At 41.9% G+C, this 19,251-nt stretch overlaps 1 protein-coding gene and 1 long non-coding RNA gene across 3 annotated transcripts in view; one reads left to right on the top strand and one right to left on the bottom strand.

Moving 5' to 3' along the window:
* Positions 1-19,251, top strand: part of LAMB2 (laminin subunit beta 2) — a 64,087-nt gene that overhangs the window by 2,853 nt on the left and 41,983 nt on the right. For both annotated transcript variants that reach the window (XM_069966797.1, XM_069966796.1), the window contains exons 2-3: positions 64-196; positions 17,789-17,961. In XM_069966797.1, the coding sequence (XP_069822898.1) occupies positions 169-196; positions 17,789-17,961 (201 nt within the window). In that variant the 5' untranslated portion in view covers positions 64-168. The remainder of the gene's footprint in view (positions 1-63; positions 197-17,788; positions 17,962-19,251) is intronic.
* Positions 15,253-19,251, bottom strand: part of LOC138788687 (uncharacterized) — a 53,735-nt gene continuing 49,736 nt past the window's right edge. Inside the window, exon 3 of the long non-coding RNA XR_011362631.1 lies at positions 15,253-17,979. This is a non-coding gene — a long non-coding RNA (uncharacterized lncRNA). The remainder of the gene's footprint in view (positions 17,980-19,251) is intronic.

Below are 19,251 nucleotides of genomic sequence, written 5' to 3'. Positions count from 1 at the left end.
TTTCTTTGCAGTGAGTGACGGTCATCTGAGCCAAATTTACAATTAATTCCATCTTTCTTTCAGCGCTGCCACATTTACTGGAGCAGACACAGCTTTTATAAACTTGTCCTGAGTGAAACAACACAACACGTTCCCCAGGCGCGGAGAGCTGCACCCGTCCTGTCCGCCATGCTGCCGGCCGTCATTATAATAGCTGGTATGTTACAGTGCATTTACTCATAATAAAAACATTTATCCAAAGATTGGAGCAAAATCCTACCAAACACAGTTCATTATTTCTTAAAGATCCAATATGGGATTCTGATCCCCCCTTACGTTCTGACACTGGTTCTATATCTTAACTTATGTTTTGGGTTGTCGTGGACTTACTATAAAGCCAGCGTTGTGCAGTGACGAGCTGGATGGAGAAAGAAGTGCTTAGCTAAGCGCTTCTCCTACCTCATTCTAATGATTAGTGAGGGTCTGAACTTCCAATTGGATTAAATCCAATTAGATGGAGGAGCCATCTACTTCCTCTGTCACGGATCTTACCATGATCTATACTTCCCAGCATTCCTTGTTTTCTAGCTCTAAATCAAATTTCATGCACTGCACAATAAGATTCAAGGGAGAAGATACTGTCACTGTAAGGACACTGTAATAGGGTGAACAGGTGACAGGAAAAGGAACCATCTGACAATATGTCCAGAATGATTGTTGTTAAAGAAGCAGTTCACTTTTTATTTTTTTCGCCCCCCCGGGTAGCCGCTGTCAAGTATACTTACAGAAGATGATCGGTGTCCCGTTCCCGTCGGTCAGTTCCGTCCCGCGGTGCCGTTCACATCGGGCGCGCGCTCACTTCCGCCGGCGCTGTGACTCCTCTTCTCTCCCTTGTCATTTGAACGCCGGAAGTCACGCGCTTCCATAGAGAATGCATGGAACCGAGTGACTTCCGGCGTATAATCACTGGGCAGAGAAGAGGACTCGCAGCAGCCGGCGGAAGTGAGCGTGCGCCCGATGTGAACGGCACCGCGGGACGGAACTGACCGACGGGAACGGGACACCGATCATCTTCTGTAAGTATACTTGACAGCGGCTACCCGGGGAGGGCGAAAAAAATAAAAAGTGAACTGCTTCTTTAAGGCTTCCCAGACAACCACTTAATAGGTATTTTACATATATAGTGGTGCCTTGGATTACGAGCATAATTCGTTCCAGGACCGTGCTTGTAATCCAAATCTACTCTTAAACCAAAGCAAATTTTCCCATAAGAAATCATAGAAATCCAGAAAATTGGTTCCACACCTCAAAAATAATAAATTATTATTCTGAATAACATGTAAAACAAATGAAACAAACATTCAGAAGTAGCAGAATATGTGATATTATAATTAGAGATGAGTGAACCGGGTTCGGTCGATGCAAACCCGAACGTTCGGCATTTGATTAGTGGCGGCTGCTGAACTTGGATAAAGCTCTAAGGTTTTCTGGAAAACATGGATACAGCCAATGACTATTTCCATGTTTTCCACATAGCCTTAGGGCTTTATCCAACTTCAGCAGCAACCGCTAATCAAATGCCGAAAGTTCGGGTTCGGATCGATTTGAGCATGCTCGAGGTTCGCTCATTTCTAGTTATAAGTTACTGTACAGTAATGGAAAGGATGGGAAACACAAGGGCGGACAGAGACTGCAGGGAGCAGGAAGGAATGAGCAGGATAGATGTGGGCTCATACATGCAGCACTCTCTGTCCGGGGAGAGAGGGGTTACAGCTATGGAGAGATTACCTCCACAGTCCTGTCCCCTGATGTAAGCCCCAGCCTGAAGTGGATCTGCTATGATTTGAAAGGTGAGGGAGACTTCCTGGGTCAGAGTACATTTCTGTAGACCCCGCTATGTACACCATGTCCCTCCTCCACTTCTGCTCCCACCCAGTACAGGGAGCTCTTAAACCAAAGCAATGCTCTTAAACCAAGTCACAATTTTGAAAAACTGTGAGCTCTTAAACCAAAATGCTTTCAATCCAAGTTACTCTTAAACCAAGGTACCACTGTACTAGGGACAGGTCATAAGATTACTTAAATCTCAACTAATATAGTTAATCTTGTAGGGATTGTCAAGATAAATATTTTTGCAAATACGATTATGTAGCAATCTTGCCTCCTTCTCCTGATATGCGGCTCTTTCCCTCCCATTCTTGATAGCTTGATTTCTAGGTTACCAAGCACTCTAAAGGTCCCCATACACCTTAGACATTAGTCGGCAAAACCCAATGTCCGTCCATTAAGCTGAGGTGTATGACGCTCTCCTATGATGGTGTTGATGGTGATGGAAAATCACTGGCCGATACCTTTGTTCTGGGAGAGATAAATCTGCAGTGAGAGAGAAAAAGGTTTGCTAAATGGATGTAGTATAACTATGTTAGTTGAGATGGAAATACCCCTATAAATTAGTAGTCCCACAGATTCCCAGAATGAATAACCACTGATATTTTTTAAACTGTGTGACAGAGGAGTGACGTCCTAGTCAAATCCAGTTGGGTTATGTTAACTTACCCTCCACAACTAAGACAAGTAGAGATGATCGAACTTACAGTAAATTTGGGTTCGCATGAACCTGATAGGTTGGCCATGAAAGCCTTGTGCCTGGAGAAAGTGAATGCAGCCCCAGGGCTGTCTGTAAAACATGGATACAACCATAGGTCTTCAATGGCTGTATCCATATTTTCCAGGCAGCTCTAGGGCAGTATCCATCTTCTCCAGAGGGATTGTCTAACCATAAGGCTAAACAGACAAGAAAGAGCAAAAAAAAAACAATGGAGATGGGCAGAAGAAAAGAAAATAACCTCTACCCTCTTGGAATGAAGTGTGGGCATCATTTTCTTTTATGCTAGCAACCATCCCCATCTCCCTCCGTATGTCTTCTAGTTTTCACCTTCAAAATACTACGTTTATTTTCCACCCATTTCATGTATGCCAAATACCATATGTTCTACAATATTACAAAATTGCAAAAACACCTTTCCTCTCTTTTTTATTTTTGTGGGACTGGACAATGGATAAAACATTGCAGGAAGCTGCCATTTCTCTCCCTGCAGCTTATGATACAGGGAAAGGGTCTCGAAAACGTGATTAATGGAATATTGTTCCCAGAGGTTTGGAAAGAAAACACATCATTAGTGAGACACTTTCCACCCACAGCCGTCCCCGACCTTTAAGCATCTGCTTCTGGAGTTATGTGCTTAGTCTTCACACGTGATTTCTGAGGGATAATTGCCCAGCACAGAACAGTAGGAAGAAAACCACATCAGCTCTCAGTTTACAAGCTGCCAAGTTTTATTCCCTTTTGTTACGTTGTAAAGGGAAACAATCAGCAGGTCAGAAGCCTCTAACTTGCTGTTACCTTCCCATAGGGAATTTCTTACCTTCATCCTGTTTTCGGTAAATCTTCACTTTATTCAATATGCAAATTAGATGTGGCGGGACTATTTACCATAGCGCACCCATCCTCCCCACTGGCCAACCACTGCTCTTGATAGTTTATTCGGGCTGCTGGAGTGCCTCAGTATTTATGAGGAGGGACAGGGCGGATCAATGCACTGAGGAGAGGAGTAATCCTGCCCCCAGTGCACCAAAGCGCTTAATTGGCAGATTGATCAAATTGAAGATTTATCAAAAATTTTGCTGAGGATGATGTTAAGAAAATTACCTTCATTCTCAATGTCCCTGACCCTAGTTTCCCTTTGATTATATTCTGTAAATAGCAACGTAACCAATGACAAACAGTCAGAATTCAAGATGTCATGGTAGTGACTAAGCTGCTGTCTGATTGGTTGCAAAGGGTTATGGCGTATTGTTGTCTTGTTTTTTTTGGAGGGATAGTATTAGTTATGGTTAACTGAGAATCTATAAGTAAATTCTGTGTTTATAGGTTTGGGGGTCACCTGATTAGGATCCTGGATGTCTGCACACGTTTTTATGTTTTTTGTTTGTTTGTTTTTTTTAAGTTACAAACTATAATAATAAACACTTGCATAGCACAAACACACCTCATGTACAATTTTCCTGTATTATACTCCAGAGCTGCATTCATAATTCTGTCAAAGCATTTGCTGCTGGTTCAATGTCTAACTAGTGCCTGCTCTGATGATTTGTCTTATTGGCTATGTCATTTTTACATGAAATACTGTAATCTGATGTTGGAAAAATGAACTGCCCCATAGGAGCTCTACTAAGTTATTATGGTAACGCTTGTTGACTGTTTCCAATAGCAACCAGCAGAATAGTGAATACAGCTCTAGAGCATAATAAAAGGCTGTAAATCAGAATATGAATAAGGTATGTAATATATACAAGTATAGTTCTCATATGTATAAAATGTCATAAGATGATAAATAGGAATAGTGATGTTTATACCCCGACAAAGTCTGTTACGTGTTGCCAGGGGCCATGGATGGCTACATTCCTGGCTCTGACGGCGCTGGCACAGGTGTTTGAACGTGACTGGGAATCAGTTAAATGCCTCATTAGAAAAGACAGAGTATGGTTAGGGTGATGCTCCAGTCCAGGCATGCAGCTCTGTGGGGGAGATTCTGCACACAACAGTACATGCGCTGCAGGTTGGTTCTCAATGCAGTTTTCTCAATATGGGAGGTAAAAAGAAAAGGAGATGGAGGGGAAAAAAAATTCTCTGTTAGATGGCGTGGAAAATCATATGACTGCTGGACAATTTCACTCCAAGGCCAGACCAGGAGTATTGTGCCAGTGATACCCTGACGTTACACATTCTAAATTATAGGAATGGAAAGGAAGTGAATCCTTCACCTGCTGATATATATCATAATGGGGGATGTTACAAAAAGCTATACTAGAGAAGTAAAGTATTGACCCACTACACCAAAATAATGATCATGACCATTGATTCTGGCTGTCGGTAGTGTTAAACAATAGCCTTTACGGTGGAACGGCCGTTGTTTGTAAAACATGTGAACATAGCCTTAATATAATATATATATATTTTCATTTCCCTTCTGATTCCTTCTGATACCATTAAATTAAATAGTCAATCTAGCTTGGTTTTGCCACCCAGGACAAATGAGCCTGGTGTTTGTTTCCCCTTCACTCTTTCCATGACCTTTGGGTTAGTGCTTTACCCGAATTATTGCTAACAATGTAGTCTCTTATTTGGGTTGAATACTGCATAGATATTTAGAGGGCCCCATAGAAGCTGCATCCAGAAGCTGGCCCCATAGAAGCTGCAAAATCTACCTCTATGACATAGTATGTACGCTTTTTAACTTCAGGTTTTAACCTCAAGGAGGAAGGAAGCTTAGCAGCACTTAGATCCCGTTGGTCTCTTCTTCTTGCTGATGTTTTAGGCTAAGTTCACACTATGTTCCCTATGTTGAGTGGGCAGGGAGAAATGAACATTGTAATGACCAATGCCATTACACCCATGACACATGGGGCCCAGTGCTAGTAATACCACTGATCACAAGTGATGTCTATTATCTTCTGCTCTGGGTTTACTAGTCACATTTCTGTCATTTACCTAAATAGTGATGTTCTGGGCTATCCTCCCAACTCGTCATATGTAGATCCATTGACGAAACAATTGCTGTCATTGAATGAAGGAGGTGAGACTTGTCCGCTCCTCCACATAAATGCTTTTTCTGTGTCTAAGCTCTCTCCACCTACTGAGGAAACAGTGTACACTAACCAGACCCTTCCCTAGGTGGGGACACAAACAGCTCCTTGTGCCCTGTTAGCTGAACTTCAATTTTCTCTCCAAATTAGCAAGTGAGTTGTACTAGAAGGTAACTGCGGTGTTCTCTGTAATGACTGTGAGTATCTAGGTGGCTGCGACTAATGATGAAATCCCCCAGGGGTTCAATTATAGCAAAATCTGTTTTGGAGTTTCCTTTGGTCGAGGTTTAACCACTTGCTGCTACAACCGGTTTTGGTTGAAGGGGAAATTCTTTTCATCCCCAGCTCCTGAGAGCCACATTCTTTTTCCCCAATAATATATTTATATGTAGCCTTGTTGTGCAAATTCATATTACATATGTTACATATTTTGCGCCAGTCACTGCACAGCATGCATGTTACATTATGTTTATTCTACCATTACAGTGATACCAGACATATATATATATATATTTATATATATATATATATATATATATATATATATATATATATATATATATTATTTTTTTTTCTTTTATTCTTTTACAAAAAATCATTTGTTTTTGTGTCCCCATATTTTGAGAGCCATCCTTTACTAGTTTTTATCAACTAAGCTATGCAAGGGCTTTTATATTGCGGGACACTGTGCAGAGTAAAAAAACTGCTCTATTTACAGGTCATTACAAATGTAGTAATACTATGTGTACAGTATTTTGCAACCAAAACCAAGAGTGGATTGAAAACACAGAAAGGCTACGTTCACACACTGTTGAAATTGAGTAGATGGCCATCACTTAACGGCAAATAACAGACATTATTTTAAGACAATGTTTTGAAATAACAGATGTTATATGCCATTGAATTATCAGATTGTCAACATTAATTTATTTATTAACATACACATATGTACACATATATATGCTAATCTTCTAGAATTGTCTTCACAGAAACTTTTACCACGGTACAACTTTTACTTAAACCATGGTGCATCGTTTTGCACAACTGCTTGACAGCCAGACATTGCCAAAAAGTGCCAGATAAAGAATGCTTTCATAAACACTGTCAGAGTGCCCATAGAAACCTTGCCAGCTTGTAAGTTGGGGTGGCATAAATGTTTTTCTTCTTCCTTAGGTCTAAGTAGTTTCCCTGTCTGCCAGCTTGCAGGGGGTGATGCCGACATCATCACACTCCAGGTAGGGCCTGGCACAGCCATGGGTACAAATGTTGCAGCATTGATTGACATTCTATGCTACAGAGTTGGTAGAAAGGTGCTAGAAGGTGTGAGGTGGTGGAACCATGTGAGGTGCCTGGAGAAGCTGCTGTGCCTAGTGAGGGAGACAAAACTAGAGCCTATCTGCTGAGCGAGGGCAGTGGGCTGGAAGATAAAGCAAATGACCTCTACCTGGGTAGCAGCTGTGTGGACGTTACCTGACAGCCTGTTAAAGGACATGAGTTTAGGAAGTGCCAGAGCTAGTGTGGTACAGCCCTGCGACCGGTCACTTGCTAGATGGTTATGTGTGATGCCACTGCCAGGTTGTGATGGGTCCCTTGGGCGCTTATCACGGTGGTCCGGAGTAGAGATATGACGCACCCGGTGCCCACAGAAAGGGGGAATGACCCAAGGACGGTGTAGCGTGTGTGTAGGTGCTGGTGCAAATGATCACTGAGTCCCAGTAGAATAAATAAAACTTTTCTTTACTGGCAAGTCTCTGGTTATACAGGTGAATAATACGTGACTGATACAGACTTGCTTTCACTGGATCTGTACTGAGAGTTGCTGAGGTAGAGAGTAAGATAGCAGTGCTGAGAAGAGTAGAGAGTTCAGAAAAGTAGAGAGGAGTTTGTCGTGAGAGTTCCAACCCAATGTAGTACTGTACTCTGCCAGAACTTTAAAAGAATAATTGAGAAGTGAATACTTGAGAGAAAAAGAATACTTGTGCCCGTGCTTCGACCTTTGTCCCTATACCACCTTTATATGTAGGCCCTTGGCTGCTTTGCTCTATCCGGATCAGTTCCTGTGCTTTAGGATACTGTCCTGCACTGTGTAGATATGTTCACAGGGTGGGTTGGGGGTGTCCTCTGAATTGTCCTCCCTGTTTGTAACAACCTCTGTGAGTGGTGGAGAAGAGAGTGTGAGAAGAGACTCGCTCTGGAATAGACTTTGAAGACTGTGGAGACAGCAGCCCTTTAGCCTTCATTGTGCAAAGATATTAGGATGAGTCAAAGGAGAAGTCCCCGGAAGAAAGACATAGTTAGGGATTGACTATACATACTGTTAGGGCACAAGTGGTATGCTGTGGGCTGCAAGTGAAGTGTATCCTTAAAAATTCCTATGATGTTGATTGGACCATGACAGAAGGTCAAGCTGTTCTGTGTTGCTGTTACTACAACAGATGGTCAGGAATAATTCTTTAGCAGGTAGTGATCTTATGAACTTCAGGACTTCCAGAGGCACAGGGCTTACCAGAGGAAAAGTTGCCTTTGCACCCCTGAAAAAAAACACCTCTGTGAAGCAGGCTAAGGGTATGGGGTAGCACCCCCTAAGCAGGACTAAGTGATGGGTGAAAGCTACTTCAGATGCAGCCTGACTCCTGGTGGACCAATGAAGCACAATGCCAAGCCCTAGAGAACTGCTCAAGAAGAGAAGAATCAAGTACATGTTCCACCTTGTGTTTAATAATCAAGCATACTAGCCCAGGTTTATCAAACTATTAAGACAAAAACCAAACACAAAAAGAAACCAATCACAGCTCAGCTTTTGTGGACTATGAATGGTTCCCATCTGTCAGAGACAGAAAAGTGTCTGATTTCTGTCTTAAATTGATAAATCTGGGCTACTGTGTCTTTAAGACTGTTCTCTTCCCAGTCTGACACAGTGCTCTCTGCTGGCAACTTTGTCCAGGTCAGGTACTGTCTAGCACAGGGCAGGTTTTCAATGGGCATTTGCCTCAGCTCTGGACAGTTCCTGACATGGACAGAGGTGGCAGCAGAGAGCACTGTGTCAGACTGGAAAGAATACACCATTTCCTGCAGGACATACAGCAGCTGATAAGTACTGGAAGACATGAGATTATTTTAATAGAAGTAATTTACAAAGTTTTATAACTTTCTGGCACCAGATGATTTCTGAAAGTCTGAAAAAATTAAGTAAAGTCACATGTTCAATATATCAGTTTGTGAAACATTCTTGAAGGGTCTGTCAAATCCTCCATTAACACCGCTGACCACTATCCCCAAACAGTACTAAAGTGACCTATTTATAGTGTCAAAAAGCATGGCTGCTAAAAAAGTAACATAAGAACATAGTTTGTACTGCTGAAAATGGACATCCAGTATATGTATCTACTTCATCCTATTTATCCTCCAATGTTGATCCAGACAAAAAATACCTCAATAAACCTTTCCCCAGATCAGCAACTCCTCTCCAGGATCTAGTGACTATAACCTGTAATATTATTCCTCACCAGAAACGGATCCAGAGTCTTTCAGTGAGATCACCACAACAATTTCCACTGGCACAGAGTACTATAGTCTCATTGCTCTTACAGTAAAGAATCCTGTAGAGGATGCCCTTTGTTGTAGATGCAGTCCTTGGTGTAAACAGCTCATGGAAGAAATCACCTCTATAAGTGATCTGGGTTTGCTGGCCTTCCAATAATGCTCATCCTACATTGTACCAATAATCAAAGCCCGACTGCTCCCAATAATAGAGCCAGACAAAGAGTCGCACACGTCATCTCTACTTCTGTTACAATCTCTTTTAGCTTAGAACAGTGACAGCAAAGTCTATACATAGACTGACTGCTCCAGTCTAACATATTCCCAGCTTTGCAGGAAGCTTTTTTGGCACGGATATAGCTGAGCATACATATTTAGTACAGGCACTTACATATATACAGATAGATGCATAGACCCCACCAGTAACTGATGATATATTCCAATGATACAAGAGGATGTATGTACTCATACCCTTGAACAGCCTGGGTAGAACAGATCAGTGGTTTTTATCTGCATTCAGATGTCTCTGTAGCTCAGAATGTTTCAGAGACGTCGTGTCCAGAACAGGATCTTAATAAAGTCTTTCCTGCTGCTTCTATATTAGGATCAATCATCTATTAATGGAACCTAAATGAGCCTTTTGTCATTGAATGATACATGTAAAAGCTGGATTAGTACCTTTAAAAACCTACAGCTGTTTTACCCTTTAGGCTATGCTCCCACTGCGGGATATTATCAGGAAAAAGCGTCCATCAATTAATAAGGACGGGCGTAAATAATGATCATGATTATTATTTGCGGCCATCATTATCAACAGATGACCACCTTTCCCTGCTAAATAGCCTTAAAATGATCATTCACACTACAAAACTGCTGCTGACAGCAATCTCTACAGATACCCCCATACATAGGTACACTCGCCTTACTTTAATGATGAGAAGAGGGCTTAGACCCAGGCAGTGGCTTATGTTCCTGAGAACAAAAGATTTGGGCTCTTAAAGTCCAACATACCTGAACCTTACCTCCCCCCGAAATAAAACCAGTAAGTACCCAGCTCATATCAGTTTTTCCTGTCCTTACTTTTTTCATCCTTGCCTCCCAAGAATCCATGACTTTGTTTTTTTCCTTTGACTTAGCTGTATGAAAGCTTATATCTTGCTGGATAATTTCTTCTTGTAATGCCATCTTTTATTTTACCATACAATGTGATGAAAAGCCCCCAAAATATTTTTTTTTTGTGGGGTGTATAAAAACCACATAATTTAGCATTTTGAGAGGTTTTATATTTATGGTGCTTACTCTGCATGTTAACTGCATCATGTGGCTCAGCAGAATTTCAGCAACACGAAATGTAGGTTTTGCTTTGTTTTACTACTATTCTTTCCATCTGTTGAGCTGTATGAGGAGTCCGTTTTAGAGGAGTGAACTGTGTTTTCTATTGGTACTTTTATTTTTATTCCATTTTTTTTTCTTTTTATTGCATTCACCAACTGCCAAGTATGTTTATTTTTATAACTTAGATTTTTAGGTGTTTTATATATATATATATTTTTTTTTTACATGTTTAAAAACGTACTTTTTCAATACAGTTAAGTACTTCTGTATAGCAGATAACTGGACAACCAAATGGCACCTAATGATCACATCACAAGGGCTGCAATATCATGTAGGAGCCCCTCCCTTCATCTAACCTCCTAGATGCTGTGGTCACTATTGACGGCAGCATCTAGGGGGTTAACAGCTGGGGTTAGCGTTACCTCTGATCCTGGCAGCTGACTACTGTGTGAACCCACACTAAATTTTCCCAGTGCACATCTGCCATACAAAAACAACTGGGTAAAAGGGTTCTTTTTTTCTGGAAATAATGCCACAGTTGTCCTTAGTTTTTGAGTTTTTTTTAACACTATTAAAAAGTATAGTGTGTAATACCAGGCATCGCCCCGAGTTTGTCTGTTTATGGAAAAAAGGCAGACCTTTCTTTATAACCTCATCCTTGTGCATTAGGGTACAATATCAATAGCAGCAATAGTTCGGGACTATGTGGTATCCGATTTTGAGACTGTTCCATACATACTGTGGCTCTGTCAACCTAAATATAACAGTTCTAAAAGTAGACTTCTGCTGTGTTGCTATAGAAATAGTACATGATAGAAAGCACATTGTTCTGAGGGTCTGAATACAGATGCCGCTTTGCGATAACACTATGGAACACGTTGGCACCAAGCAAGCAAGTTCCCTGGAGAGCCTTATACTTCCCATCGTATGGATGCCATGAACAATCGTATCCCTGTTCTGCAGCCACCGCAGCTGTAGTAACGTCGAGCCAGGCTACATATTTGTGCTGTAACATAATTTTCCTGATATTACTTCATTATAATATTATTACGGCCAGATTGCGTTTAGTCGGGAGGAATGTGCTGGGTTTGGATACATCTAGTCATACGGTTGGCAGCTTCCATTTCTCCAGCTGTTGATCAACTCTCCCATGCTCAGCCAGCGTGGGGATGGATGGTTTAAAGGGGCACGCAACCTACAATCAGCAGCTTAAAAGAGTCACACACATGGAAGGTATGTGGAGGTTCATAGCACTGGATATATGTGACATAAAGTGCTGGTCATTGGGACAGGGGGTCTTCCAGACTTCCTGTCAGTCAAATAACTAAAGAGCACTGGCTTGACCTCTAACCAGCCTTAAAGGGGTATTTCAAGTTAAATCATTTATGCCCTATCAACAGGCTAGGATATTCGGATGAGATCCCAGGGAGTTTGACTACTGGGGATCTTGAGAACAGGGAGCCGAGTTTTTCTTTTGAATGGAGAGGCAGGTCACACATGCCCGCTGCTCTGTTCTTTATGTATCGGCACAGCGAGTTTGGCTATCTTTGGCAGCTCCATAGAAAATGAATGTAGCAGTAGTGCACACATGGGACTTGCTGCTTCTTTTAAAACCACACTCTGCTATAGTGTGGTAACTATATGGTATATCATGCATTCCCTAAGGAATTAATGGGGGTGATAAATGTATTGTTATTTATACACTGTACAGCTATGCATTATATATAAGCATCACACAAAGCATCGCTCAAGATAATGCTTCTTTCATATGCCTATTCACATTTCAGATTATTTATAATTGTTCTCCATGACATCCTGGGTTGGTAGTGCACTGACAGGCCTGCAGATTATAATCAAACCCTCCAGGTTGGGAAGGGAATGACTGTAATAATTATATTAGGTGACTGCTAGCTGAGTCCCTTCAATGTCAAAGACTGGTTGGTCCTTCAGCAACTCTGCATACAAGGACATGATGTGTATATAGATCAGTCACCAGTCATTGTGTATGCATGTATTATTTACAGAACTTGTCTATTATTCCCTCCTATAAAACATGGCAGTAGTGACAGCTCTACGGAAAGACTCTTCCACCCCACATACACCTCCTACACTGTTATTCTTACTATTATAAGCTGCTCCTTAATTTTGCCGGGATGGGCTGTTTGATCCATCTGTCGGGAAAAAAATGAATAAAAAAAAATGAAATGAGACACTGTTTTTTGGACATAATTTGTGCAGTATATATAAATGTATCCTGCAGGTTAGTATAATAATTATGGTAGTAATTATGCATAGTTTTTGTCATTTTTGCTACTTAAAAAACCCTTATTATATAATATTCCTACACCCATAATTCTTTTTATTTTTCCATCAATGGACTGTGAAAGGGCTTGGTTTTTTTTTGCAGGACCAGCCGCAGTTTTCAGTGGTAGGATTTTGGAGTAGATGCGATCACTTTTTTTCAAAATTGTTCTGGAGGTGATTTTACATGAAATCTTGTGCACTTCAGATGTCAAAAAGCTGCAGTGTTGCCCTGGCCTTAAACTGTATTTAAAAAAAAAAACAAACAACTTTTGGTGTCAAAACTTTTAATCTTTGATGGTCTAACCACCACTAACCACTAGGACCAGTGGGAAGATGTGCTCGCTAAGTGAGTTGTCTTCCCACTGTCAGGGACTGGCCATCTCCCTGCAGCTCTGGAGCGTGTGGCTGGCTTCCTGACAGCGGTGTCCCTGGCAACTGGCATTGCAGGGAGCGCAGCGACGGCCTCCCTTGTGACTGGCCCGGCCAGTTGCAGGGGGCGCGGCAACGTTTTTTTATTCTTGATCCACCAACCCCGGCCAAATGGCATCAGGTGTTTTAGTGTTTTAATGCTGACTGATGACCTGTCCTGGGGGTTGGAGTCTCATCCCCAATCACGCCTGCTCCAAGCCCCATAAGTATCCTCCCCTGTCTCAATACCTTGCCTGCAATAGAGCCTAGTTATCTTGTGTTTTCTTGACCTAGCGTTTGTACTGACTTCTATTCCGTGTTATCTGACTTTTGGTGTGCACTTTGACTATCTCTTGGATCCGGATTCTGTACCTCGTTTAACCAGCTGTTACCGACTAGGACCTTTGACCACCCTTTCATTGTGTTTGTACATCTGTCTCTGTTTTGTGTTCACCAGATTAGGTTAGGGAACGTCGCTCAGTTGTCCGCTGCCGTTTAGGATTGACGTGGCAAGTAGGCAGGGACAGCCGGGGCAGGTGTCAGTTCTGGGGCTGCGCTTGTCCGTTGTCTTCCCTTGTCACTATCTGTTACCCACTAGACTGCTTGTACAACACACTGCAATACTTCTGTATTGTAGTATACTGCAACTGACACTTCTTCCAGTACACCCTGCCTAAGAGAAATTCATCACTAGTGGAAAAGAAAGAACTGCTTTCCCTTTTGGTTTATAAATATTACTTATTATATTACGCCAACGTATTCCACAGCGCTGTACAGAGCTTGTCATTACTAAATCATAGATCAATCTTTGTCCTCATTGGGAGGGGGACACAATCTAAATTCCCTATCTGTATGTTTTAGAGTGAGGGAGGAAACACAGGGAGAACATACAAACTCTGTGCAGATGTCATCCTTGGTGGGATTTAAACCCAGGACATCAGTGCTACAAGGGCCCACTGCTAACCATTATATTCGACCCAGCCTAAACTCTAAATTGAGACTTCTTGACATCTAAGCCGTTAATAACTGCAGATCTGGCATCTAAAACCCCAGCGATCAGCTTTCATTTCCTTGCAGGTCTGACAACAACCAGCAACTACAGGAGGAATGTGGTATTGAATGGAGGCTGTTTAAAGCAATAGGTTACCAGTAGAGATGAGCACAACTGGAGCATGCTCGAGTCTGATTGTTCTGCATTTGAATACCGGTGGCTGAAGAAGTTGGATGCTGCCCTCGGGAGTCAGAGAAATCATAGATACAGCCATAGGCATCTAGCTACCATGTATTATGGTGCGTTTACACAGACAGATTTATCTGACAGATTTTTGAAGCCAAAACCAGAAACAGACTATAAACAGAGAACAGGCCATAAAGGAAAGACTAAGATTTCTCCTCTTTTCAAATCTATTCCTGGCTTTGGCTTCCAAAATTGGTCAGATAAATCTCTCTGTGTAAATGGACAGTCCTCCAGAGCACCATAGCAATAGCAGTAGTTAAAAGATGCATAATCTATCATGTTTATATGCCTAATAGAACTCTTTATTAAAGGGGAACTATCAACAGGTTAGAAAAAATCTAACCTGCTGATAGCCCTCTATAGCACCCGAGACCCTGAGGAGGAAGGTATGTGTCTTACCCTCCTCCTCAGCGCTGGTCCTGCGCTGTTAGACGGGGTAAACTCCGCTCCAGAGCACCCTTAGGAGCACTGCCGCGTCATCTGACCTGCCCCCTTCATTGATTATTATTAGAAGGGGCGGGCCAGATGATGCGGCATTGCTCCTAACGGTGCTCTGGAGAGGAGTTTACCCCGACTAACAGCGTGGGACCAATGCCGAGGAGGAAGGTAAGATACATACCTTCCTCCTCGTTCTCCCCCATGCTATAGGGGGCTATCAGTAGGTTAGATTTGTCTAACCCGCTGATAGTTCCCCCTTAACTAGAAGTTCCTTCTGTCATTATAACTATAAACCCTTTACCATGATAAAAAGTGAAAATTAAGATCTGATCAGATGTAGAATATAATGCAAATAAAACAATATCACCATTCTAAATATGTTTACTAAAATACATTTTTTTTTCTTCAAAGTAGAATATCCAACCAGCACCTATACAGGGCAGACATGACAAGCTCTAAAAGTCAACATATTCAGCCAATGATTATATCTGTTCTAAGCTGAATAAAAGCGCAAAAGAACCAACAGGAAATCACCATTCATGCTTATTATTTCACATAACAGTCACAAAAGATGTTATTAGAAGATAAGCAGGCCGAGGCTGGATACACTGCAGACCTACATTGTGCTTTCCATAGCACTGCGCCATGAGAGACGAAAGACATGGGATAGGTGCCAGGGCTTCTGATGGAGGAAATACAGTTTTACAAGCAAAACATTAACCTTTTCATTGTCCCAGCCCTAGTTCTTGACATTAAGTGACTGTGATAATATTTTGTTACTATTTATCTACCGAATGCCATGTTGGTAACTGTGGTGTAGATATAGGAGTTGCACAAGGTTCTCATGGTCTCCAAAGCCCCTCTGCTACATAAGCCATAGATGTAACATAGTAAGTGGAGGGCCTGTTTAGAGATTATACTCCGAGTCGTGCCACTGGTTGAAGAATTGTGGGGCCACTTGTTTCTCCGTGACTATTTATGTGGCCTCTATAGTCCACAGCTGTGACCACCAATCACCATAGAGCTGGAAGTTGCAGTTTCATAGCATATACTTTCATATCTACATACTGTAAATTGCTAAATTAATTTATAAAGATTTTTTTTTCCGTTTGCTATAGACATTCCTGAAAATCGGATCACAAGTGGGAAATTTATCATGCGCTTTGCGTCTATTTTTAGGTGAATAATAGAATTTTTTACCCATTTTTTGTTCTATTCATGAACCTGTATTCGATGGGTCAATATTTTTTAGATGCAACTTATTATGGCTGTTTTGAGTATTTACCCAAAAGTCTAAATAATCTGAGATTAGTGCCTAATCTATAATTTGTGACTTTTTAAAAATCGCAGGCGCAGGTGCAGGCCTACATCTGGTCAGTACCAGGTGAATATGGTTGCGCAATCTTTGGAACTTTTTTTTGCAACTTTTTACTTAGATAAATTCACTATGGCAGTGCTACATTTTAACAAATCAATCACAAGATATTGGAAAAAAAATATACACCAATCCCCATTAGATTAGTCAAACAGATTAGACTGCTTAGCAAATGTCCCCCTAGGTGTCTTGATGTTGGGACCATTATCAATTTCCTATTATCTGCAGGGAATCTAGAAACTGCTGTTCAATTCCCCTGCAGTGCCTCCACAGGAGGAATCAAGCATTACATACTGCCCACTGAAATGAAGGGGCTGGCTGTGTAATGCAGGGACATGCTGGGTCATCCAAAGTGAGACGTATTCTTTGCAGCAGCTTTGCAGGTCAGGAAATTAATTGAGGACCTGCATAAAGGATTACCATCAGAATGCCCCCAGTATAACCTGGAAATGGGAAAAAAAGATGACAGATGTTTTCATAGGAATTACTAGAAGCTCTCCAAGACCTGCAATGCCAGCTACAACCCATGTGGTACCAGTCCTTTACCAAAGCCACTGCTAATAGTGTAAAGCCCTTAAAGGGTTACAGTACAGTGCCATCAAACCTGTCCACTGTGAGTCAGATGGTGGGAGTCCAAGCTCTGATCTCCGCTCAGAGGGATTTCCCAGCTGGAATGTGGGAGTGATGACTCTGGAAAGCACAATAACTGACAGGATCAAAATTCTTCCTCTGAAATGATTAGATGGGAATTGCAACAAAAAGCAAATTGTCCTGGCAGGGATACTGTCTTACAGGGAGGTGGCACTGGAATTCTGACATGGGAGAGATAGGGGGTTGGTGCACTGGGGCCCGTCCTGGGGAGATGCAGTTGTTAAATATACGCACATTCTGGCGAGGTGTCGCTTGGTCACTCTGTGAGTGTATTTCGGGAGAGACAGGAATGAACGTGGTTCGCTTTTATTTCTATGAGATGGTTTTAGAACGTATTTAGATGTTTTCAGGACACGTCATGGCACAGTCTATATTGGGATGGAGCAGGTGTGCGGTGGAGAGAGACACAAGGGTTCTTTCTGGGAGTGTGGGAGACAATGTCATCCTTCTCACCTCCAAGCAGCACGTTTGCCTATTTACCTGCTTGCAGAATCTTCACAAATCCTATAAAACTAGTGTAAAACTGGGAGGAGGGAGATGTTCCTGCAGTTCTGTCTGCTGAAGCCTTGTACATAGCTAATACTTCCAGAACTGATGGTTTGCTACATTTGGATCCATAAAGACACTAAGGTTACTTTCACAATCTCTGCCACAGATTCCTTCTTCTCACTGGAGGTTTAGTTTCTTGTCCCTTCGCCCTTCTCTGATGGATGTTACTTTAGCTCTCATTTTTAAGACCCAAAGAACCTCCAATAAAACTGTATCTATCATCGTTCTGCATTTACAAAATGGCAGAATCTGACATCATGTGCAATGTTATGAGGCCACTATGCACATATTAATATAAACTTCTGAAATTGTTCCTTCTCCCACAGTGCTGGCTGCTGGAGCATCGTCCCAGTATCCTGAGCAGCCACATGGTTGTTCTCAAGGCAGCTGCTATCCTGCCACTGGGGATCTTCTTGTGGGCCGGGCAGATAAACTAAAGGCCACGTCAACCTGTGGATTGCACAGAGCACAACCCTACTGTATTGTGAGTCATCTTCAGGTAAGTGATGCCAAAAGGCTGTAAAAACAAAATGTGCAATTAATTAACAAAAAGTATCAAAGCCAAAAACATTGTCTTATAAACCATGTAACCCCTCCATGTAATGCAAACTCAAGGAGCACCATAACATTACTTTTTAAAGGAGAAGTCTGGCAAAAATTTTTATTAAAGTATTGTATTGCCTCCCAAAAGTTATACAAATCACCAATATACACTTATTACGGGAAATGCTTATAAACTGCTTTTTTCCCTGCACCTACTACTGCATCAAGGCTTCACTTCCTGGATAAAATGGTGATGTCACGACCCAACTCCCAGAGCTGTGCGGGCTGTGGCTGCTGGAGAGGATGATGGCAGAGGGATGCTCAGTGTCCCTCCAGTGCCCTGTGTCCCTCAGTGTCCTCCTGCCATCATCCTCTCCAGCAGCCACAGCCCGCACAGCTCTGGGGGTCGGGTCATGACATCACCATTTTATCCAGGAAGTGAAGCCTTGATGCAGTAGTAGGTGCAGGGAAAAAAGCAGTTTATAAGCATTTCCCGTAATAAGTGTATATTGGGGATTTGTATAACTTTTGGGGGGCAAAACAATACGTTAATAAAAAACTTTTTCCGGACTTCTCCTTTAAGGGAAATTTCATGAATGCTTCTTTTTCCTCATTAGGACAACCCTTTTCTATTCGACTTTTAGATAAGCGAACAAGTGTTCCATGGTCACCCATGCATTTGTCGCCATATGACACTAAATTTGTGTGTTCTTCTATAGCTGTTCTTCAGTACTTTTAAGAATCATAAGATTATCATAAATCCTGTCATGTTGATTTGAAAACTTTTTTTTTAATCACCACTTTACCACTTTAATATCTGTTTCCCTCATGGTCTAGATGATCCTCTTACCTGGATGTCTATGGCAATGGACTTGATATTATCCGCTTCCATGGTGGTCTGGAGTGTAGATATAAGGAGTCCAGGGCTTAGGGTCCCATTAGACAAAATGATTTTTAACGATTAACGACAAACAATCGCTTGTGGGAATGACCTGAAATCATTTACCATAACACAAAGAAGAATTGTTACTAAGGGGCCTATTCCAGGGAGCGATAATCGGCCGATCATCGCTCCGTGGAAAAGAGAGAACGATCAGCCGATGATCATGTTATCGGTTGATCGTTCATTTAGGTTCAAACCTAAAATCATCGTTCGCCACCAGCGCATCGCTACAGTAGAATAGCGGTGCGTGACGATTTCAAAAGATCATACCTTACCCGTCCGGGCTGCAGGTCTTCTTCTCCC

Source organism: Dendropsophus ebraccatus, chromosome 4, assembly GCF_027789765.1.
Source record: "Dendropsophus ebraccatus isolate aDenEbr1 chromosome 4, aDenEbr1.pat, whole genome shotgun sequence".
Taxonomy (NCBI): Eukaryota; Metazoa; Chordata; class Amphibia; order Anura; family Hylidae; genus Dendropsophus; species Dendropsophus ebraccatus.
Note: the sequence above shows the minus strand (reverse complement) of the source record. Positions and strands in the feature narration are given on the sequence as shown.